Here is a 24,545-nt window from a genome sequence, read left to right on the forward strand (position 1 = left end):
GGTCTGTAACCCTTTACCTCTTTCCTCCCAGTCTGCTTTTTATCATAGATAATTGTGTAATTATTTTGGAGGGTGGTTGAATATTTGTATTTTATATTCTGCCATCTTGCTGACATTTCTTACACAGATCTTTTCCCTTTGGTCTCTTTGTGCTGAGTTGTTCTGTAACAGTGCTGGTTATTCAGCTCTTCTGTTTTCTCTTAGGAGTTTCTCTTAGGAGTTGCATCATCAGTATTCCATGTGATTGATCAACTGGGAATGAATTGGAATGGTCCTTTGTGTATTAAAAGAGGGACACCAGTCCAGCCATGACAGGATGGGCTCACAAGGGTTCTGGTATTGGTGAATGGCAGTTGGGCAGGGTTTGATGCCAGGGCTTTGTTAGAACGTAATGAGGAACCTGTTTAATTGTATTTTGTTACCATTACCAGTGACCACACCTTAATCTACTTATGTTTTCTGAATGCTGGCACTTTGCTAGTTTGTTAGTTCTAGTTATTTCTACTCTGACTTCCAGCCAAAGTTAGTATCTGTCTGTCTAACCTCCACAATGGATCCCCAGGCTTTGTCTGTATTTATAGCCACTTCCTATTGCTTGAATTTTCTCCTGTCTGATCAGAGGCAGTATTAGATTCTCACAGGAGCGTGAAACCCACTGTGAACTGTGTATGTGAGGGATCTGGTGGCGTGCTCCTTATGAGAATCTGATGCAAGATGATCTGAAGTGTAGCTGAGGCGGTTATGCTAGTACTGAAGAGCAGCTGCAAATACAGATTATCATTAACAGGGATTCTGTATTATAGTGATTTGTATTATTTTATTATATATTACAATGTAATAATAGAGGTAAAGTGCACAATAAATGTAATGCACTTTAATCATCCTGAAATCACTCCCCTCTGCCAATCCTCTTGGTCCATGGAAAAACTGTCTTCCATAAAACCAGTCCCAGGTACCAAAAAGTTGGGGACCACTGTTCTACACCACAACTATTTCTCTAGAGTCCTTTTGGTGTGCTTTCCAACTTCAGTTAATGCCTGTTGAATTTTCAAGTGTGCATATATTTTTATACAAACCCTGTACAGCATCTCCTATGCTACAGTTGATTTTCATGTTCTGAGCACATTCATATTTCACTGCACAGCCTTATGTCACCAGCAGGAAGGGTTTTGCAGGCAGCCATCAACAGTGGAACCGCTTGAAAGCCCAGCCTCTCTTTTGTGTGTCCTGTCCTATCTTAGTGTCCTTTGTTTAATGAGGTTTCCATTCTGTATTGGCCTTACTGCCTGGTGATGCATAACTACAGGTTTTTTAGAGTCTGTTTCACTAGTGTTAAAACCATCATGTGGCATCATGACTAGACATGACAGATGCAAATTTGTGGTGCAAATACCTCTCCCATTGGTTAGTATATACTTCAACGGTGTTTCTTTTTGTTTAGATTGCTGCTGTGGAGCAGAGGCTGTGGAGGCTCCCATTGAACAGAGTGTTACTATAAGAGTCTCATAGGTGAAGAATCTCAAAGCAGCTTTGTCTTCCCAGAAGAGCCACCCTGTGAGAGTTGTGGACCTGTCTTGAGAGACATTTTCCTCTTGGTTGACCCAGCAGGGAACATAACACAGAAATTGCCACAGTGTGGGGCATGTACAAAATAATTTTATTTCAGTGCACAGTGTCACCAACACCAGAAAGAGCACAGAACAAAAAATTGTTTCACAAGCAGTGTGGATAGAGTCCCACTTGAAGAGAGCTGTAATTTCCATGTGTCGTGGAAGCCTTGTACCTGTAGTCAAGTTGGAAAATACTTTGTTGTCTGCTCAGAACTTCTTGAGCAAGCGGCTACTCAGACCATGCACAAGGCAAATGAAATCTCTGAGTCGGAAATGACTTTTCAAAGTACAGAATGTTATTACAACCCAGGAGAATGTAAGAAAGCCATTGGCTGTGATGACACACTTGTTGACGATCATGGTTTCCTTACTGGAAGTCAGAGTTATGTGTGTTGTGAATGTGGCAAATCTTTTACCAGTCACTCTACCCTTCATGATCATCAGAGAGTTCACACTGGAGAAAGGCCTTATGAGTGTGGTGAGTGTGGGAAATCATTTAAAAGGAAATATCACTTTCATTGTCATCAGAGAGTTCACACTGGAGAAAGGCCATACAAGTGCTCAGAATGTGGGAAATCTTTTACCTGTAGCTCTCACCTTCATTGTCATGTGAGAGTTCACACTGGAGAAAGTCCTTATGAGTGCTCAGAATGTGGGAAATGTTTTAACAGTAAGTCTGACCTCCGCAAACATAACAGAGTTCATACTGGAGAAAGGCCTTATGATTGTGGTGAATGTGGGAAAGCTTTTACCAATAGCTCTGCTCTCCGTGATCATCAGAGAGTTCACACAGGAGAAAGGCCTTATGACTGCAGTGAATGTGGGAAATGCTTTACCAATAGGTCTGCCCTTCATTGTCATCAAAGAGTTCACAATGGAGACAGGCCTTATGAGTGCCGTGAATGTGGGAAATCTTATACCAGTAGCTCTGCTCTCCGTTATCATCAGACAGTTCACACTGGAGAAAGGCCTTATGAGTGCAGTGAATGTGGAAAATCTTTTACCAGTAGGTCAGACCTCCGTAAACATCACAGGGTTCACACCAATGCAAAGCCATATGAATGTGGTGAATGTGGGAAATCTTTTACCAGTAGCTCTGACCTCCGTAAGCATCACAGAGTCCACACTAAAGCAAGGCCTTATGAGTGTGGTGAATGTGGGAAATCTTTTACCAGTAGCTCTGATCTATGTAAACATCACAGAGTTCACACTGGAGAAAGGCCTTATGAGTGTGGTGAATGTGGAAAATCTTTTACCAGTAGTTCTGCCCTCTGTAAACATCACAGAGTCCACACAGGAGAACGGCCTTATGAGTGCAGTGAATGTGGGAAATCTTTTAAGAGGAAATATGACTTTCATTGTCATCAGAGACTTCACACCGGGGAAAGGCCTTATGAGTGCAGTGAGTGTGGGAAATGCTTTATAAAACGCTCCAGCCTTATCCAACACCATCGAATTCATTCTGGACAAAAGTCATGAGTGTGGCAAATGTTGTAAGTCTTTGAGTCAAAGCACTAACCTCATTCAACACCGCAGAGTTCGCACAGGAGAATGATTGTAGGGAATGTGGAGAATCTTACCAGTAGAAGTAACCTCAGTTACCGTCATCAAATATTTCACACTGGAGAACCACCATATGATTGCAGTGCATGTGGAAGTGTTATATAGGCTTTGTTACCATCAACGATTTCACTCTGGACAAAGGCCTTAAGAGTACAATGAATGAGAAATCTTTTTTCATTAGTAATGTTTACAATCAACAGAGAGCTCCTACAGGAGAGGGGTTGTATGAATGCAGTGTTGTGGGAAGACTTTTTTCAGAAACTTTGACCTTCATTGTCATTAGATGGTTTACACTGGAGAAAGAACTTTTTGGAGAAAAAAAAATCTTCGCCTGTGCATATGTTTATTGATTTCTAGAGAGAGAGGGTGAGAGGAAAAATGTAGAAAGAAACATCAGTTGGTTGTGTGTTGTACGTGCCTTGATCAGGAATCATACCCACAACCTACGTGTGTGGCATGCCTGGAATCCGATTCACAACTCTTTGGTGCACTGGACGATGCTCCAACTTACTGAACCACCCGGCCATGGCTGGAGGAGGTACTTTAGAGTGTAGTGATGTGCCAAATTTTAATCAGAAACTGATCTTCATTCTCATCAGAGTTCCCATTGGAGAAAGGCCCTATGAGTACAGTGAATATGGGAAATATTTTGCCCAAAATTCTAACCCATCTTTGTACATAAAGAGTTCACATTGGTGGGATTTCTTAGATATATATGAAATGTACCTTTCCCTTATTTAGTGTTAACAACACTGGAGCCAACTCTGATTAGGGAAAACCATGATTGCTACAGAATTACAGGACTAATAATAATTGGAGGAGACTGCAGCCAGCTAGTGGAGTGTGCCTTTTCTGAATGTACATCCAGAAATGATACTGAGAAAAAGACCGCAGCATCATTATGCACACAAATCTGATGATCTCCAGGCATGTTTATCTTCTGTGGCCAAAATAATTGCCAGTTAAAATTGTAAAGAATTTTTGTGGATTTCTGTAGCCTTTCAGATATTCACCTAAGACCATTGGTACCGAGGTAAGGACACAAAGAAAAGGGGTATGTATAAGAAAAATTAAAAATAATTTAATAAAGCACTACCTGTAGAATAGGTATGTGACTTCACTGACTCAGCCTGCATTCTTATTGATTTAAATCAAAGTTATTTATTATTTGGTGTATTTGATGTCATTGAGAAAAATGGAATTCTAGAGGGCATGACGTCATGGATTAGATATAAAATTGCCAGACCTGTTTTCCAAAGAGTCTTGGACATACAGATTTTTCAAATTTTGAACAATTCCTTAAAAGTTTTTCTTAGTAAATCATGTATTTCAAATACAGTATTTGAGAAGTTTTGACCTAGGCATGAAACTGAAACCATCATCATGACCATAATACTGACTGTATCTGTCACTGTTTGTTTACCTCATGTCCTTTTCTAATCTCTCTCCCTGCCCTTCAAGTCTCTCTAACTATTGATTTACATTCCATTTTAATAGATAGCTTTGCATTTAATAGAATCTATATGTTTGGAATCAGAATAGTTTTACTGCTTTTATTTATGTTATGTAAATACTTGGAGGTTCAGTAATGATATATTTGCAGTTGATCTTTTTTGTTGGTTTAGAATTATTGTTTTTGAATATGTCACCACTTGTTTATTCATTTGTTCATGGGAATTGAGTTATTTGTATACTCTGACTTGAAAATAAAGCTGGTAGAAACATTTGTATATAATTATCTATGTGGATATGTTTTATTTATCCTTGTCAATGACTCATAATGCAACCTCATAGTTGGAGTGTAGGTGAATGTTTAACTGAGAGAAATTAGCAAGTTGTGCCCTGGCTCGGGTAGCTTAGTTGGTTGGAGTGGTGTCTCCAAACCGAAGGGGCGTGAATTCCATTTTTAGTCTGGGCATATAGCTAGGTCGCAAGTTTGATCCCCGGTTTGGGCACGTACTGGAGGCAACCAGTCAATGTCTCTAATGTTGTTTCGCTCTCCTCTTTAAAAGCAATCCAAAAAATGTCCATGGTTGAGGCTTTAACAAAAAGAAATTAGCAAGTTGTGATCTAAAGTGATTGTACTTTTTTTGCATTTTTTGAGGAGTGTGTGAGGTACTCATTTCCTCCATATTCTAGAGAAAGAATATTTGCTTTGGTTGGTTATTTATCTGCCTGTTAAAATCCTTACCTGTAGAGATGTCTGTTGATTTTAGAAGCAGCAAGGAAGAGAGAAAGAGAGACAGAGATGTGAAAGAAACATTTGGTTGTTTCCCCCACATCCCATAACCTGGGAACTGAACCCACAACCTATTGGAGTATGGGACGATGCCCTAACTGAGCCATCCTACCAGATCTGGTCAGTCATTACCTACTTAAACTTTGTATAACTGTCTTGCTACCACACTTTTTTTTCTTAAAGATTTTATTTATTTTTAGAGGGGGGGAAGGGAGGGAGAAAGAGGCAGGAAAACGTCAATTTGCAGTTGCCTCTTGAGTGTCCCCCACTGGCCCCTATTCAGGTAAGCCAAGCATGTGCCCTGACTGGAGATCAAACTGGTGACCCTTTGGTTCGCAGGCCGGTACTCAATCCACTGAGCCACACTAGCTAGGGCCTTATTTTTTTTTAATTTTTAAATAGATTTTTAGAGACAGGGATAGAGAGAAACATCAAATTGTTGTTCTACTCATGAATTTATTGGTTGATTCTCATATGTGCCCTCACTAGGGAACAAACCCACAATCTTGGTGTATTTGGATAATCAAACCAACTGAGTCTTCCCTTCGATGCGTATTTGGTGTTTCTGCATGTTTGATGAAATGACGATGTGTTTGACTAACTCTGCTATGAATTTTGGTAATACTTTTTTTAAAGAAAAGGGCAGTGAAACAAAACTGCATGTTGAAATTCACTCAGTTTGTGCCTTTGTTTGCTTTGTGGAATAAATCTTTTTCATATGGGAATGATGTATTCTAATATTTTTTACACTTTTAACAGTATGTAAAATGCAGTGGACACTTTCAGTTTTCATTTGCACTGTTAACATTCTCCATCATTTTCAGGGGTCTAGTCATTTGATAATACAATAAGCCCTTTCTGTGCAGTTTTCTCCCAATTTCCTGGTCTGCTATCCTGGGGATTCTTGGATTGGAACAGAACTCTCAGGGAAACCAGATGGCATCAGAACGGGCAGGGTGATTTTTTAGTCCCAGAGCCCATTGCTGAGGGAAGTAGGAGGGCAGTGATCAGACTCCCGATGCCCAGCATCTGGCACCCTGAGTTTGAATCCCAGGTTCCCGAATATCATTGAAACTCATTGGGAATGAACACTCTTTCTGGTCTGGGCTTTACCTTGTGTGTGTGTGTGTGTGTGTGTGTGTGTGTGTGTGTGTAAAATGAGTGTAAGGTATGCCTCCATCACTTAGCTGTTGGAGGTCAAGAGCTAAAGTGACCGTTTGCTTTGCAGCAGAACCATAGCTTGCCTATAGAGACATTTTCAGGGCATGTGCTCCTAATTTTCTCTAATGCCCTCAAACACTTTTGTTTTTTGGTTCCTTTAACAAAGGAATGAGTTTAAGAACCCACTGACCCACCAGTTTCTTAAAGGGGTTTAAGAACCTGTTGTCTTAAGGGAGGCAGGTGCTGTGAGCACTGAGGTCTCGGTGTAGTGTTCCCACCCAGGAATCTCCAGTTGACTCACGATGGCTCCCGGAATGTCAGTTGGCTGCATGTGACAAGCAGTTGATGGCACTTTCCTTGGCCTCCAGGGATCAATAAAAGAAAGAAACTGCGGGCTTGCAGGTGCCAGGATTCCAGGGTTAGCTCCTTGAGCATTTGCTCTTTCTCACAACAACTTGGGAAGTGAAAACTGATACTGAAGCGCTCAGAAAATCCAGGGTTAGAGGAATGAAGTAGGTTCTCCATGTTTGCACAACAGATAAGTGTCAGATTTAAGAGGCTAGTTTCCAACCCAGAACCCTGGCTCCAGAGCTTGGGACAATCTACCAGTGCTTGTGAAACCCTCACTGGGGCAGATACACTGAGGACCAGGGAGGGTCAGCTGAAGCTGCTGTTTTTATTGTTGCAATTATTTTTCCCCCATTTCCCTTACGTCTCAGAGGACTTACCTTCTGCCCCTTAGTGTTCACTAGAACACCATGAAGTGTCAGTTCCATTCATTTTCCCAGGGGAGCCGTTTTCTGAGCTGGAGCACAGTGTGTCTTGCCTTTGAGCCCAGCACAAAAGTTGAGCCTCAGGAGACCTTAGTAATTTGGACCTGGGTCTCTGTACCTTCATTCACATTTTGGGACACAGGATGTGATCCCATTCACTGTAGTGAATTTAATGTCTCAATTCAGGTCTTTTGAGTGGTGTTAATACCTGGCACTGATATTCACCCTGCAGGAGAGTGGACAACTGCATGTGAATTAGGAGGCCTTAAATTCAGAAAGTGATGCTGGAGACCTGTGACATCCTGGTTTCATTGGGTGACTTCTCCATGCAAGGGACCTACTACTCGTATGTCTCTGTCCTCTGCCCATAATGGCTGCATTATGCAGTCGTGCACACAGTGTGTTCCCTTCAACCCTGACCATATTCTAGGGAAAGTTCTTTCCAGTTACCCTGTATTAGCACAGCAGATCTTTAGGTTTGAATATAGATTTTTTCTGAACACATCCCCTCACCCCAATGGCTGGTATACTCTGGCCAATACTGAGATTTTTTTCCTCAAAACTCCAGGACACAAGTACACATTTTAGAATACAATCTATACAGAAAAAATTGTAAGCCCTGTCTGGGTAGCTCAGTTGGTTAGTGTCATCCCGATAGGGCAAGATAGTGTTTTATCCCTGGTTAGGGCCATATAAAAAGCAACCAATGAATGTGTAAATAAAGTACAACAGCTAATTGATGTCTCTGTCTCTTTCTCGAATCAATAAGTAAAAAATAATTAAAAATTTAACTGTGGGTCATTCTAAAGAAAATAATAACCATAGTCACAGGTTAGGTCCCCTAAGTACAGACCAGATGGCAGGTTAGTCAGGCGCAGTTCAAATACCACTCACTGAATTCTAACATCACTCTTATTTTTGAAAATTTGTTTGTATTTAATTGAATTCATTGGGGGTGACAGTGGATAATACAATTTTACAAGTTTTAAGTATACGATTCTATAATGTGTCATCTGTGTATTGTATTGTATGTTCACCACCTTAAGTCTCCTTTCATTGCCATTTTTCCCACCTCCCCTACCCCTACCTCTACCCCACATCCCCTATGGTAATCACCATGTCATCCTTATTCTTTAGCTTTCCGATTCTTTATGTGCTTGATTGTCTTGCTATTTTGCACTTTACAATATTTTTGGCATGCTTCAGAAAGTTTTAACAGCCACCCTCACCAAATATGTTAGTAAGCCCTGGCCAGTTAGCTCAGTTATTACAGCACTGCCAAAGTCGCGTGTTTGATCCCTAGTCAGGGCACATACAGGGATCAACCAATGAAATGTATAAATAAGTGGGACAAAAAAAATGAATTCTCTTTCTGTAGGGAACTGGTTTGTTTTGGCAAATGTGACTCAGCTATGAATGGAAAACCTACAGAAGCGAGGTGGTGGGCAGGAGCCTGACCCTCAAACCAGGTTTTCCCATGGGAATCAGACCTAAAAAATACATACAAACGGTTATGACTTGCTCTTGCCAAAACTCCCTCACCCTGGTCTGAAACAGTAGATGTTCATTGTCTGTCTTCAAGGTGATTTCCAAAACCTGTGTGAATTTTCCCAAGGTCGGAGCTAATCAGCTCACCGTCTTTCCCTTCTGCATTTGTTATTTTCATTTCCTTGATTGTACGTAAAATGTAGACAACAATAGTCTATGTGATAGATAATAAATCCTTCTTTGATGTAAGACCTGAGAAAAACAATAAGAGCCTGTCCAGGCAGGGGTCGGGCCCTCTCCCCCTGAGAGAGTGGCCAAGGTGCTCTCCACTTGAGAGAAGTGACCACAGGACTCTCATTTTAAGAGAGTACTGTACCGTCCCTTTCTGCGCATGCTTGCTGTAGCCTGTGCATTTGTTTTTGTCTTCAGTCACAACACACTGAGACTGCGGGCCAGAGTCTGCCATGTCTCTCTCCCCTCCAGTCATTAAATTTAAAAAATTTGGTAATAATATTCCAAATTCCATTTGTAACTCATGATCTGTAGAGGTCAAAAATGTATATCCAACATACTTATAAAAATACTAAATGTCAATTAAAAAATGAATGAAAGAGTGCCTTTAAAATTTTTTTGTGAAATTTATTTCAGCCAAACAGAATATGCCTAAAAGAAAAGAAATACAGAAAAATGCTTGTTTTTGTTGTTTATTTTTGTAATGGAGTAAGCTTTTAGGATGAATGTGGAGAGGTACATTGTGTTTGCTCAGCAATAAGAGCAAGAATGCTCCCGACAGTTTGTAAGGGAAACCTGGAGGGGACGTACTAGGCAGCCCTAAAGCAAGTAAATGAGGAGGCACCATGGCTCAATGACCCTCAGAATATATCCCTCCTGCCTCTGTCACTATTTGTGTTCCAACTTCAGAAAACAGTTGTTTGCCACAAAAAGTTTCTTACTGAATTTTCTGTGATAGGGTCTATTTTAAACTTCTAAGAATAAGAGATGTACCTGTGAAGAGTGGTTACGTACCAAATTTGCATTTCGTGCCAGGATGCCGGCAAGGTTGGCATTTGTGGAGATTTGAAAAGTGGGTATCCTTGAGATAAAGATCTTGGATCCCAGAATTCCTCAATTTTGCCAGAAAATGATTGTTTTACCAGTAAATGCAGTGACAATGTCTGCATAGGGACTGCATATGTTTTCTGGAAGAGAATTAGGGTTAAGTACACTACAGAAATGTATTAATGTTGATTATGGAGTAATACAGTGAAAATTACATAGAGTGCTAGAAGAGAAAAGACTTGAAGACAGAACAGGTAGGTCTCAATGATGGCAAATAAAGGACCTTAAGATCTAACAAGTTAGAGATTAAGTTTATTTTTAATTTTATTTTTGAATTTAATTAATTTTTAAATAATTTTATTAAAGATTTTAATTATTTTCTTTTAGACAGAGGGGAAGGGAAGTAGTAAGAGAGGGAGAGAAACATGAATGCATGAGAGATATATATCCATCAATTGCCTCTTACATGCCCTTCAACTGGGGACCTGGTCCATAACCCAGGCATGTGCCCTAACTGGGAATGGAACCAGTGACCCGTTGGGTCACAAACCTGGGCTCAGTCCACTGAACCACACCAGCCAGAGCCCAAAAAAGCAAAATTTTTTTGTTTTTTTTTTTTAAAGAGAAACATCAATGTGTGGTTGCCTCTCATGCGAGCCTCACCGGGGACCTGACCCTCAACCTAGGCATGCGCCCTGACTGGGAATCAAACTGGTGACCTCTCAGTTCACAGGTGAGTGCTCCAGCACTCAATCCACTAAGCCACACCAGCCTGGGAATAATTTTAATTTTTTATTTTAGAAATAGAGAAGAATTGGGGAGAGAGAGAGAGAGAGAAACATCAATTTGTTGTACCATTCATTTATGAAGTCTTCGGTTGATTCTTGCAGATGCCCTGAGTAGAGATTGAACCCACAACCTTGCCATATGATGACATGGTGCTCTAACCTACTGAGCTATCTGGCTGAGGCTAAGAGATTGACTTTAACTATGGATTTTGTCAGATGGGTACAAGATTTATCAGAATGATCACTTAGTAAGTTATATAATATCTAATCACTGGGGTGTACACCGAAAACTAATAGTGGGTTGGCCAAAAAGTTTGTTTGTTTGTTTGTTTTTAAGAAGGCTCTAGTAGTGTTTAGTTGTCTTAACTTCATTCAAAAGAATTCTGTTAGATTGTATTGGGACATATCAGCATGCATTTACAAAAACTTATCAAAATTAGTGAATTTTTGTGTAGCCATTTTAATATTGAAGATGGGAGAAAATAAGCAACATTTTTGGCATATTATGCTTTATTATTTCATGAAAGGTAAAACTACAAACAAATAGAATTGTACAGTGTCTGGAGAAGGTGCTGTGACTGATCAAAAATGTCAAAAGTGGTTTGTTTGTGAAGTTTCGTGCTTGAGATTTCTTGCTAGATAATGCTCCACGGTCAGGTAGACCAGTTGAAGTTGAAAGTGACGAAATCAAGACATTAATTGAGAACAATCAATGAGAAAGTCACATGAGAAATAGCTGACATACTCAAAATATCCAAATATCTAAGTGAAGTTATGGTGAAAATAAAAAATGTGTTTTTTATTTTAAAGAAAAAGCTAAATGGACTTTTTGGCGAACCCAATATACACTTTATCTGTTCTTTTAAAAAATTATAGTGTACATTCAATATTATTTTATATCAGGTATACAGCATAGTGGTTGGACAGTCATATACTTTATAATCCAATCCCTTAGTATTTCAATGACCCACCTAGCACCGTACATTCCTGGAGCCTTCTGCGCTGAGTACTTGTGGAAAAAAAAATGAGCTCTGAGAACCCCATGATTGGCTGCAATTCACACAGACACCACCACATGGAGTAGGTGGCTTCAGGACTCTGAGGTCTAAGTATGAATTCCCCACCAGGATATTTCTGAATGACTCTAAATCCCTCTAAAACTCACTTCACTGGCTGATAGAGAATTAATGAAGTCACTAACAATAGCCCCTATGAGGATCAATAAAAGTAAAGAAAAAACACTAAAAAACACTGCCACTAGTATTCCAGGTTTTGGGGTTTTTTTATTTTTCTTTTTAATATTATTTTTAAAGATATTATTTATTTTTAGAGAGGGGAAGAGAAGGAGGACAGAGAGAGAGAAACATCAACATGTGGTTGCCTGTTGAGTACCCGCCCCCCCCAAGGAACCGGACCACAACCCAGGCATGTGCCCCAGACTTGGAAATGAACTGGCAATGCTTTGGTTCACAGGTAGGCACTCAACCTGCTGAGCCACACCAGTCAGGGGTAATTATTTTCATAACTTTAATTACATTTTATTAATTATGCCATTAGAGTTGCCCCATTTTTCTCCCTTTGCCACCCTTCATGCAGCACACCCCAATTCCTCAGGAAATCTCCCCACTATTATTTGTGTTCATGGGTCATGCATGCATGTTCTTTGGCTACTCAATATCCTATACTGTACTTTACATTTACATGGCTACTCTGTAACTACCTATTTTGTACTTAATTCTCTCACCTCTTCATGCATTCTCCGACACATACCCTTTCCATCTTTCAAACATCAAAACGGTATACCCATAATTCTGTCTGTTCTTGTTTGCTTAGTTTGTTGCTTTTTTTAGAGTCAATTGTTGATAGAAATGTATTTATTGCCATTTTATTGTTCATATTTTTTGTCTTTTTCTTAAAGAAGTCCCTTTAACATTTTATATAGTAATGATTTGGTGATGATGAACTTTAGTTTTTTCTTCTCTGGAAAGACCTTTATCTGCCCTTTGATTCTAAATGATAGCTTTGCTGGGTAGAGCAATTTTAGCTGTAGGTCCCTGCTAATATTCATGAATATGAATATTTCTGGCCAATCTCTTCTAGGCTGTAGGATTCTTCTCACAGATCAGCTCACAGTCTTATGGGAACTTCCCTGTAGGTAACTAACTGCTTTTCTTTTGCAAAATATTTAGATCAAACACCAAAGGTTCAGTGTGTTGTCTCAGTTATTTGAGCAAGAATACTCCATTTTGTAGGGGGAACCTGGTGAGGGAGGAGGTCCTAGGCAGACCTAAAGCAAGTGGATGAGGTGTCACCATGGCTCATAGACCCTCAGAATATAGCCCTCTGCCTCTCTGTCAGTGTGTGTTTTGTAACTACCAAAGCAATTGTGTGAGCACATGAAATATCTTACTGAGCTTTCTGGGATACTGTGTATGATGAACTTTTATGAATATGACATGTGCCTGGAGATCAGGGTTATGTATCAAATGTAAGTTTGCTGCCAGGATGGCTGCAATGTTGGGATTCATGAAGGTTTTAAAAGTAGGCATTTGAACGTGAGATGAAAGTTTTGGATTTGGGGATTTTTCTTCCTTGCAAGGAAACGATGATCATTTTACCAGTAAATGCAGTGACAATTTCTGCCTGGGGACTGCAGATTATTTCTGCAAAAAGTTACAGAGTGAGCAAAATACAGAAAGGTACGAATATTGATTAATGGAGTTGTAACTGGTCATTAGTTTAATATTTAGAAGAAAAAAGGTTCTGTTGGTACTGAGAACAGGTCAGTCTCCACACATGGAATGGTGCCCTTTGTCACTGAGCCCTACGAAGTGGGAGAATTAACTTGAGCTCCGGCTCTGCTGGACACGTGGCTACCCTGAAATTCTTTCTTCTTCCAAGTGTTGGTTGTATTCATTCCTGAGAACTTGAGGAGAAATAGAGAGGTCAGACAGATACAGAAAGTAGTGAGCTGAGAAATTTAGAAGAATTGAAGGAAAGCCATGACATCATATTTCTTTCCTCAGACAACTGTTTACTAATTATCTCACCTCCTCCAGAGGCTCACCTTAGTCTAAGGGTAGCTATGGTCAGTAGGTTGACTCCATGGCCAGGTTGTTTTGTGTAAATTGATTGAATTACCTTCACCAAGAGAGGATCGTTGGCCTTCCCACTCACTGTGAGGAGTTCCTCATCAGATCTGTGCCTCTGGTGAAACATGAGCTTGGGCCCAACTCTGAATGATAATGTCTCGGGAATAAGGCAGCAGGTACAGCTCATGAGTGTGGCCGATTTGTGTTGATGGCAAACACATTGCCCTAGATGTTCACCAGCTTTCAGACAACAGGGTCGTCTGTGGTGGTGAGTATGTGGAAAATGGTCCTGATGCTCCCCTGTGGCTTGTCGGCTTATTTCATGGGGATGCAGTGAAAGGTTTTATCATAGTATTGTAGGGTCACACATCACTGGATGTCGTGGCTCAGACACTTCCAAGAAGAACATCCTCATTAATGGAGGTAAGTCCATTTCTCTTTCAGCTTCCCGTTTCAGTAAACTTCAGAGTCTCATGGTGTCTGTTAAGTATAGTTCCATTTTTTTTCTCACTCTAAATTGTTTCTGGACTTTTTTTCTACCGATATGTGTGTTTCCTTGGTGCTTTTAGGCAGTATGTGCAGATTCAACTGCTCTCTGTATTTTGTATCTTTGTCTTGGCCTAGGGTCTGCTATGAAAGTAGCATCTGATTCAGCTGGTAGGCTGTCTTCTCTGTACACGCTACGTCAGTACCACTCAAAACAGTTTCATCCTCCTTGTGGCCATAAACATATTGACTTCACTCTACAACTGAGAGGGGTACTAATACATGTCCCTGCTATGTTGGTATGTGGCAGCCATCCAGCATGCATCCTTTGTGAACTGAGTTCTTTGCTGAATGGCTGGTAGTGCAGATTCTGAAAGTCATTGAAAATTGCCTAAGGGACCCCACCCAACCTGAGGAGTTGTCTTGGATCCGGGGTGTCATAAACTTTGCAATCTTCTAAAGCCTGCAAACACCTCAGCCAGTCTGGGTAGTGAATGATGATTTGAGATCCAGACCTGGACACCTACAAGGTATGATAAACAGGGAAAATGGGATTTAAATTTTTAAATAGGAAAAGACTTCTTACAAAATTACTATATTTAAAAAAATTTTAAACATTTTATTTCTTTTTAGAGAGAGTGGAAGGAAAAGAGAGAAAAGGGAGAGAAACATCGATGTGTTATGTATTTTACGGAGAGGAAAGGAGAGTAGGATAAAGAAATGTTGATATGTTATCCCACTGATTTATGCATTCATTAGCTAATTCTTACAAATGGCCTGACTGGGCATTGAACCCACAACTTTGTGTGTTGGATAGATCCTCTCACAGACTGACGTACCCTCAACCAATGTAAAAGAATTCTCACCTCAACATGGCTCAACTTTCATTATGAATATGTACTTCTTTATTGATCTGAATATAATTCCTGCATATATGTCTAATTGTAACAGAGTCACTGTGGGTTCTGTTCCTCTGCATTCTATTGCTTAAAGCTGAAGAAGCCCTTGACTCCCAAAGTCAAGGGTGTTCTGAAAAGAAAACGAACCATGTATTTAAAAGTTATACAAGTTTATTCCAAGTCATGAAAGGCAAGGACCTACGTCCAAGATTGCTCTATCCAGGAAAGCTATCATTTAGAATGGAAGGCCAGAGAAAGTGCTTCCCAGATAAGGTCAAGTTAAAGGAGTTTATCCTCACCAAGCCCTTATTATATGCAATGTTAAAGGGATTTATCTAAGAAAAAGAAAAAATATATGAACAGTAAAATGACAGCAAACTCACAATTATTAACAACCACACCTAAAACATAAACAAAAGCAAGCTAAGCAAACATCCAGAACAGGAACAGAAACGTAGAAATGGAGATCACATGGAGGGTTATCCACAGAGGGGTGGGAGAGGGAGAGCGGGAAAAGGTACAGAGAATAAGTAGCATAGATGGTAGGTAGAAAATAGACAGGGGGAGGGCAAGAATGGTATAGGAAATGTAGGAGCTAAAGAACTTACATGTACCACCCATAGAAACTAAAGGGGGACAATGTGGGTGAGAGGGGTGTGCAGGGTGGAGGGAAGTGAAGGGGTGAAAATGGGAAAACGTAATAGCATAATCAATAAAATATATTTAAAAAAAAGAAAAGAGGGAGGAATTGCAGGCACACCAGAGAGTACCTCCCTCAAGAAGTGATGCCCGCTGGGGGGCGACAGAGCGCGTTTAATATTCAGAGAATATTCTTGGGGTCTGTTAAATCCACTCTTAGAGTCCTTGGGTTAAATACAGCACCCCAGTCTTGGAGTGCAAGAACTACACTACCCAGAAGGCAGACGAGGAATTCCAGGACCATGAGCCAATGAACACTCAGTAAAGGCATTTCCGTTTGGACAGGACGGGACTCAGGTCCTCAGTGGCGGGCATTTCCTCTTCTCCCAGGTGTGTGTTAGAACTAAGTCAGGATCTTGGATCTCAAAAATCCAGTGGAGAAGGTGGGAGAGTAACGGTCACCGCAGCATGTATGATGCCAGGTGATGCTGCAGGAGAGCGAGGCGCCAGGGCAGAGACAGGAGCTCGCTCTAGCAGGGACACCCGCCTTGCGTGCCACTGGGGCCCCTCACTGCCCACAGAGTCCGATGGCGGAGGCCATGTGGAGGCACCTGGCTGAGGTGAGTGGCGTCCCCGGGCCCCCCCCTCACACCACTGAGCAATGGGGCCCGGGTGCGGGGCATCGGACCCAGCGAGAGTCTGGCGGGTTATGGAAGGGTGGCCAGGGAGGGCCCGCCCTGTGAACAGGTGCAGAGGCACCTGGGCCAGGAGGACCCGGGAACCTGGGGTCCTTGCTGTGTCCGCATTCAGCAGTCTGAGTCTGAGTCACGTCCTTACCGGGACTTAGAGGGGTCATCCACGCTGAAGTGGGGGCAGGTTGAATGTGGGGGAGTTTTGTATAGACTTTCCCGATTCATTTGTGTCCATTCTGACAGGTTAGGGTGACCTTTGAGGATGTTGCCGTGTATTTCTCCAGGACAGAATGGAGCCTCCTTAATGCGGCTGAGAGGCGCCTGTACCTCCATGTGATGCTGGAGAATTTTGCTCTTATATCCTCGCTGGGTAAGACCCTCACTCTCTCCCGGTGACCGGTGACCATGAGCAGGGTTTGCATGTTCCCCGTGCCCTCTGTTCCCTGGGGTGCGCTCAGTCCTCACATGTGAGGACGGTGGGTACTGCTTGCTTCACAGTTTTCTAGGCAGATCCTGGCCTTGTCAGGCTGCCCTCTTCTCTCCCTGCAGCCCCAGTACCTCCTGTACTGAAACCTCATAGGGAAGCATTTGTGGTTGGTGGTCTTGCAGGGAATCAGGTTCCATCTTGATTAATGAGGAAATGCGTTTTTTTGTATTCCTGTTGGTCATTTGTACATACTTCTGCAAAAATGTCTCTACACTTCTATTCGTGCTTTTCACTGTGTTTGGGGCTAATGATTAGTGTTTTTTTTATAGCTTTCCTGGATAGAGTCATCTGAGAGGTAGGTTGTTGCTTTTCCTGACTTCGAATCCTTCTTTCCAGCCACTTCTTGCCTGTAAGGTTTCTTTTGAGAAGTCAGCTCATAGTCTTATGGGAATTCCTTTGTAGGTAACTTCCTCCTTTTGTTTTGCTGCTTTAAGATTCTCTCTTTATGTTTAATCTTAGGTAATTTAATTATGATGTGTTTTGATGTGTTCCTCCTTGGGTCCAACTTCTGTGACACTCTCTGAGCTTCCTGGACTTGCATGTGTATTTCTTTCACCAGATTGGGGAAGTTTCCCTTCATTAATTTTTCAAAAGATTGTTCAGTTTTTTCCCTTCCTCTTCTCCTTCTAGCACCCCTATGATTGGAATGTTGGAACTTTCAAGTTGTCCCAGAGGTTCCTAAGCCTCTCTCTTTTGTTTTTTTGAATTCCTGTTTCTTTGTTCTGTTCCAGTTGAATGTTTATTTCTTCCTCCTGTTCCAAATCGTTGATTTGTGTCCCGATTTCCTTCCCTTCACTCTTGGTTCCCTGTATATTTTCTTCTTTATTTCATTTTGTATAGCCTTCAATCTTTCCTTTATTTTGTGGTCATACACAATCATTTCTCTGAGCATCCTGATTACCATTGTTTTGAACTCTGAATCTGATAGGTTGGCTATCTCCTCCTCACTTAGTTCTTTTTCTGGAGTTTTGATCTCTTCTTTCATTTGAGTTATATTACTTTGTCTCTGCACCTGTTATTTTGTAAGGGGCAGAGCCTTAGTTATTCGCAAGGCCCACAATGCACTTGACTGTATTGTGGGGCTGTTTGTGGGGTAGAGGTCAGAGAGGGAACAGCACCTGTTGCTCAGCTCTCACCCCACTTTCAGTCAGTTCCACTGCTACACACAAGTGAATTGTACCCCTTTCGGGTGCTGATTTCTGAGTGGATGGGCTTGTGTACATTCTGGGACCATATGTGCCCGTCCAATGAAGTCTCTTGTGAGCCATACAGTTTCTCCCACTGCCACAAACCCACTGCGGCTTTTTAAAGCCACAGGTTTTGAAATTTTCTTTCCTGGTGTTGGAACCTTGGGTTGCTCAGTGTGTCTGGCTCCCTGGTTGGTCCTCCCAGTTTATCTGCTTGGGAATGTGGTATCGCCTGGTCTGCCAGTTGCTGCCTCACCCACCTGGTCTGCCAGTTGCTGCCTTATGGCATGTCCTCTCTACTCTGGCTGTTGATCTCCACCCCTCCTTCCAGTCTGGATGAGTGTTTCTTATACAGTTCGGTTTTCTCACAGTTCTAAGTTTTTTGTCTTTTTGGTTTTTTTAAAATTGGCTTTTATCCCTAGTTTTGTTCTGTGAGGACATGAAACATACCTACCTATGCCTCCATGTTGGCTGGAAGCCTCATTTCTTTTTTTTTTGTAATATTTTATTTTTAATGTTTTTTTTTTAATTTATTTTTTAATTGATTATGCTGTTACAGTTGTTCTATTCCCCCCTTCATTCCCCTCCACCCTGCCCCCCCCATCCCCACCATTACCCCCCTTTAGTTTATGTCCATGTGTCTCAAGCCCTTTAGGTTCTATATTTCCCATGCTATTCTTGCCCCTCCCATCTATTTTCTATCTACTGTCTATGCTACTTATTTTCTGTACCTTCTCCCCCCATCTCCTCCTCCCACTCCCCTGTTGCTAACCCTCCTTGAGATCTTCATTTCTATGTTTACACTCCTGATCTAGCTGTTCTTTTAGTTTGCTTTCGTTTTAGGTGTGGTTGTTAATAACTGTGAGCTTGTTGTTCTTTCACTGTTCATGTTTCTTTAACTTCTTTTTCTTAGATAAGTCCCTTTAACATTTCATATAATAAGGGCTTGGTGATGATGAACTCCTTGAATTTGATCTTATCTGAGAAGCACCTTATCTGTCCTTCCATTCTAAATGAAAGTTTTGCTGGATAGAGCAATCTTGGTTGTAGGTCTTTAGATTTCATGACTTGGAATATTTCTTTCCAGCCCCTTCTTGCCTGTAAGGTCTCTTTTGAGAAATCCGCTGACAGTCTGATGGGGACTCCTTTGTAGGTGATTGTCCCCTTAGCTCTTGCTGCTTCTAGGATTCTCTCCTTCATTTTAATTTTGGCTAATGTAATTATGATATGCCTTGGTGTGTTTCTTCTTGAGTCCAACTTTTTTGGTACTCTCTGAGCTTCTTGGATTTCTTGGAAGTCTATTTCCTTTGCCAGATTGGGGAAATTTTCTTTTATTATTTATTCAAATAATTTTTCCACTGGTGGTTGTGTCTTTCCCCCTTCTGGTACCCCTATAATTCGGATATTGGAGCGTTTAAAGATGTCCTGGAGGTTCCTAAGACTCTCCTCATTTCTTTGAATTCTTGCTCCTTGACTCTTTTCTGTTTGGCCATTATTTGGTTTCTTCTGGGCCACTCCATTGATTTGAGTCCCAGTTTCCTTTTCATTTCTATGGGTTTTCTGTGGAATTCCATTCATTTCCCTTAGTTTAGCCTTCATATATTTGTCTAATTTGTGGCTATAATCAACCAGATCTGTTAGGAACCTGATGACCAGTGTTTTAAACTGTGCGTCTGAGAGTTTTGCTATTTCTTCGTCGCTTAGATTTATGTCTGGGGCTTTGAGGTCTTCCTGCGACATTTTTGGTCTGTTCTGGCCCTTTAAATGTGAGAAGCGGCGCCTTGGACTCCCAGGTCGCTGGGTTGTGACGCTGTATGTGGGGGCGTGGTCAGAGCGGGGATATGGCGGCGCCCTCTACTGCCACAAGCCACGGGGACCACCGGCCCCGGTCCAAGCGCCCACTCCCTCGCCTGTCCGCTCGCCCGCAGATAGGCAACCGCAGTCAACACGCAGCACCGCCTCCCCACTGTCTCCTCAGCAGTCGCTCACCCGGTCGCTCACTCGGTCCAATCCTGGGTTTGGAACCCGTGCGTCTGGATTCGCGCGTCTGGATTCCGCGCCTGGGTCCGTCCGACCAGAGTCCTGTGCAACCCCTCACAAGACGCCGGTTTCGCCCCTTACCGGTCGGGCTGAAGAATTTGTTGTTACCGGACTTCCGAAGAGTTCAATTTTCCGTGTTCTGGTTGTGTTTTCTGATGCTAATATTTAGTTGTCCCTAAACTTGGTTGTGTGAGAAGGCACGGCACATCCACCTATGCCTCCATCTTGGCGGAAGTCCCCTCATTTCTTTTTAAAGACATATGATTCTTGTTTCTTTTGTTTAGTATGGTTAAAGGTCTGGCAATTTTGTGTATTTTTGAAAAAACCAGTCTTAATTATGATATTCTTTTGTTTTTGTTTTTTCTCACCTTTATTTCATGTATGACTTTCCTAATATTTATTGTTTTTTTCCTTTACTATAGTACTTTGCGTTTAGTATCTTCATGTTTTTCTAGGTTCCTGAGGTGCAAGGTTAGGTTATTTGAGATCTTTTGTCTTAAGGTGGGCATTTATTACTACAAAATGTGCTGTTAGCTATGCATTTTCTGCTCAACGTCCATTAGCTTTGATTGTTGTGTTTTTATTTCCTTTTGCCTCTAGATGTGTTTTAGCTGTCTTTTTTTTCTTTGACCTTGTGGTTGTTCAGGGGTGTTGGGTTTGATTTCATCTTATTTGTGAATATTCATCTTTCTTAACACTAAAATTGATTTCTTGTGTTCTATCACTCTGACCAGATAAGACACTTTAAATGATTTATTCTGAATGTTTGGGACTTGTGTTTGCATCTAACATAAGATCTACCTAGAGACTATTTCATGTGCCCTTGATAAAAATGCATCTTCTGCTGCATTTGGGTGGAATGTTCTGTATAAGTTTATGAGTTCTGTTTTTTCTAAAGTGTAGTCAAGCTTCAGTGATTCCTTAGTGCTTTTAGATGGGTGATCTAGTTATTGTAGACAGAAAAATATTGAAATTCACTACTACTGAACTATACTGAGCTTCTTTTATATGCCTTCAGTTCTGATATGATTTGCTTAATGTAATTAATATATGCTGTTAGATGCTTAACACTTAACATTGTTGTTCTCTTGGTGACTTGACTCCTTTACCATTCTGTGATGACCTTTATCATTTGTGACAATATTTAGGTCATCTTTGTCGGATAGAATTTTAGCTACTCCTGCCTTCTTTTGGTTTTATATCCAAGGAATATGTTTGCCTGTTTTTGTTTTCAGGGTGTTTATGTCCATAAACATTTAAAGTGTCTCCTACAGGCAGCATATATTGTGTCTTATAGTTTGTTTGTTTGTCTTTAATCTTTTCAGTCACTCTATGCTTTCCTTGGAGAATTTTTTGTAGAGTCTACTACCGCCACTTTATTGTTGGATTCTGGCTCTTTTGTAGTTCATTTGTTTATCTTTGTATGCCACTGTTTTCCATTGTGATTTCATCATTTTCTTTAGTGGTATGATTAAATTTACTTGTCTTTTGTGTGTCTTTTACAAAGGTATTTGCTTGCAATTTCCAAAAGACTTAGATGAAACAGGTTCTTAACACTATTTTCTCTTGATGCCAACTTTTGCAAACAAAAATAATACCCTTTGACTCTTCACTACACCATCCCTTTATATGTTTTTGATGCTACAATTTACATCTTCGTATATTGTATATCTATTAAGTTATAAAACGTTAGCTTTGTGTTTCTACTATTTTCATTTTTTATGATTACTGTAGTGCCTAGTAATGTACATTTCACCAATGCATTGTTGAAATATTGTGAAATTGTTTCTGCTCTGAGGTATAGCAGTGACTTTTATACATCTTTTATGTATTCATGTTTCTGTCAAGTATTCTTTTTTCTATTTATTTATTAATTTATTTAAATTGTGGTTCAAGTACAGTTTTCTGCCTTTTTCTGTTAAGTATTCTTTCATTTTACCTTGAAGATCTTCCTTTGGCATTTCCTCCAAGTCAAGTTGAGTGACAATGAACTCCTTAGCTTTTGTTTGGGAAAGTCTGTTTTATTTCTGCAGAACAGTTTTTCTCAGTAAATACTGTTGGTTTGAAGATTTTAATTCATTTAGGGTTTTCAACAGATCGTTTGATTGTCTTCTAGTCTTCAACTCTTTCTCAGGGGAGTTTACTTTATAGCATTATGGGCGTGTTCTTTCTATGAGAAATGTTTCTGTTCTTTTTGTGTTTTTAAGATTTTCTTTGCTTTCCATTTTTGACATTTAAAATTTTTTAGAATATTTTATTGATTATGCTATTACAGTTTTCCCTGTTTCTTCCCCTTTATCTCCCCTTGTCCCTGCATCCTCCAACTCTCCAGCATTCCCTGCCCCCTTAGTTCATGTCCATGGATTGTATATATAAGTTCTTTGAGTTCTCTGTTTCCTATATCATTTTTTATTTCTCCCTGTCATTTTATGCCTACTAATTATGCTTCTTCTTCCCTGTACCTTATCCCCACTGTTCCTCCCTTCCCCCACCCCACTGGAATCTATCCTTGTGATATCCATTTCTCTGATAACTGTTCTTGTTCTAGTTGTTTGCTTAGTTTTTGTTTTTGTTTTTTTTCTTTTCCTTTAGGTACATTTATTGATAGTTGTAACTTTGTTGTCATTTTACTCTTCATGTTTTTTATTTCCTTTTTCTTAAATTAGTCCCTTTAACATTTTATATAATAAGGGCTTGGTGATGATGAACTCCTTTAACCTGACCTTATCTGAGAAGCACTTTGTCTGCCCTTCCATTCTAAATGATAGCTTTGCTGGACAGAGTAATCTTGGATGTAGGTCCTTGCCTTTCAGGACTTCAAATACTTCTTTCCAGCCCCTTCTTGCCAGCCAGGTTTCTTTTGAGAAATCAGCTGATAGTCTTATGGGCACTCCTTTGTAGGTAACTCTCTCCTTTCCTCTTCCTGCTTTGAAGATTCTGTCTGTAGCTTTAATTTTGGGTAACTTGATGGTGGGCCTTGGTGAGTTCGTCTTTGGGTCTAACTTTTTGGGACTCTCTGGGCTTCCTGGACTGCCTGGAAGTCTATTTCCTTCACCAGATTGGGGAAGTTTTCCTTCATTATTTGATTAAATACGTTTTCAATTTCTTGCTGTTGTTCTTCACCTTCTGGCACCCTTATAATTTGGACATGGGGACATTTTAGGTTGTCCCAGAGGTTTCTAAGCCTGTCCACATTTTTTGAATTCTCATTTCTTCATTCTGTTCCAGTTGGATGTTTATTTCTTCCTTTTTGTTTCAAATCGTTGCTTTGAGTCCTGGTTTCCTTCCTGTCATTGTTGATTCCCTGAATATTTTTGCTTTATTTCATTTTGGTATCTTTAATTTGTTTTTGTATTTTTTTACCACGGCAAATCAGTTCTGTGAGCATTTTGATTGCTAGGTCTTTAAATTCTCCATCACATACATTGCCTACCTCATCACTTAGCCTATTTCTTATATATATATATATATATATATATATATATATATATATATAATTATTTTTATTGATTATGCCATTACATTTGTTCTATTTCTCCCCCTTCATTCCCCTCCACCCTGCACACCCCTCCCCCACTATCCCCCCTTTAGTTCATGAACACGTGTCTCAAGTTCTTTAGATTCTATATTTCCCCTACTATTCCTACCCTCCCCCTATCTATTTTCTATCTACTGTCTATGCTAGTTATTTTCTGTACCTTCTCCCCCCTTCTCCTTCTCCCACTCCCCTGTTGCTAACCCTCCATGTGATCTTCATTTCTATGGTTCACTCCTGATCTAGCTGTCCTCTTAGATTGCTTTTGTTATAGGTGTGGTTGGTGATAACTGAGTTTGCTGTCCTTTCGCTGTTCATCTTTTTATCTTCTTTTTCTTAGGTAAGTCCCTTTAACATTTCATATAGTAAGGGCTTGGTGATAATGAACTCCTTGAATTTGGTCTTATCTGAGAAGCACTTTATCTGTCCTTCCATTCTAAATGAAAATTTTGCTGGGTAGAGCAATCTTGGTTGTAGGTCTTTGGATTTCATGACTTGGAATACTTCTTTCCAGCCCCTTCTTGCCTGTAAGGTCTCTTGAGAAATCCACTGACAGTCTGATGGGAACTCCTTTGTAGGTGACTGTCCCCTTATCTCTTGCTGCTTCTAGGATTCTCTCCTTCATTTTAATCTTGGCTAATGTAATGATGATGTGCCTTGGTGTGTTCCTTCTTGGGTCCAACTTCTTTGGGACTCTCTGAGCTTCCTGGATTCCCTGGAAGTCTATTTCCTTTGCCAGAATGGGGAAGTTCTCTTTTATTATTTGTTCAAATAAGCTTTCCACTCATGATTGTTCCTCTTCCCCTT

The 24,545-nt window shown here is 40.6% G+C and overlaps 2 protein-coding genes across 4 annotated transcripts in view; both read left to right on the forward strand.

Moving 5' to 3' along the window:
• LOC119053151 (zinc finger protein 345-like) overlaps positions 1–24,545 on the forward strand; it is a 34,815-nt gene that overhangs the window by 4,181 nt on the left and 6,089 nt on the right. For 2 of the 3 annotated variants that reach the window (XM_053672051.1, XM_053672052.1), the window contains exons 3-4: positions 12,012–12,154; positions 16,733–16,859. In XM_053672051.1, the coding sequence (XP_053528026.1) occupies positions 12,012–12,154; positions 16,733–16,859 (270 nt within the window). Of the gene's footprint in view, positions 1–12,011; positions 12,155–16,151; positions 16,418–16,732; positions 16,860–24,545 lie in introns of those variants that run through there. The other variant, XM_037150635.2, reaches the window with a different exon arrangement.
• LOC119053169 (zinc finger protein 501-like) lies at positions 1,662–5,455 on the forward strand (the record flags this gene model as incomplete). The annotated part of the gene is made up of 1 exon (XM_037150659.2): positions 1,662–5,455. A coding segment is annotated over one exon (1,428 nt), but the record flags the coding sequence as incomplete, so codon positions are not given.

Source organism: Artibeus jamaicensis, unplaced genomic scaffold (assembly GCF_021234435.1).
Source record: "Artibeus jamaicensis isolate MK-2021 breed Jamaican fruit bat unplaced genomic scaffold, CSHL_Jam_final contig_723, whole genome shotgun sequence".
Lineage (NCBI taxonomy): Eukaryota > Metazoa > Chordata > Mammalia > Chiroptera > Phyllostomidae > Artibeus > Artibeus jamaicensis.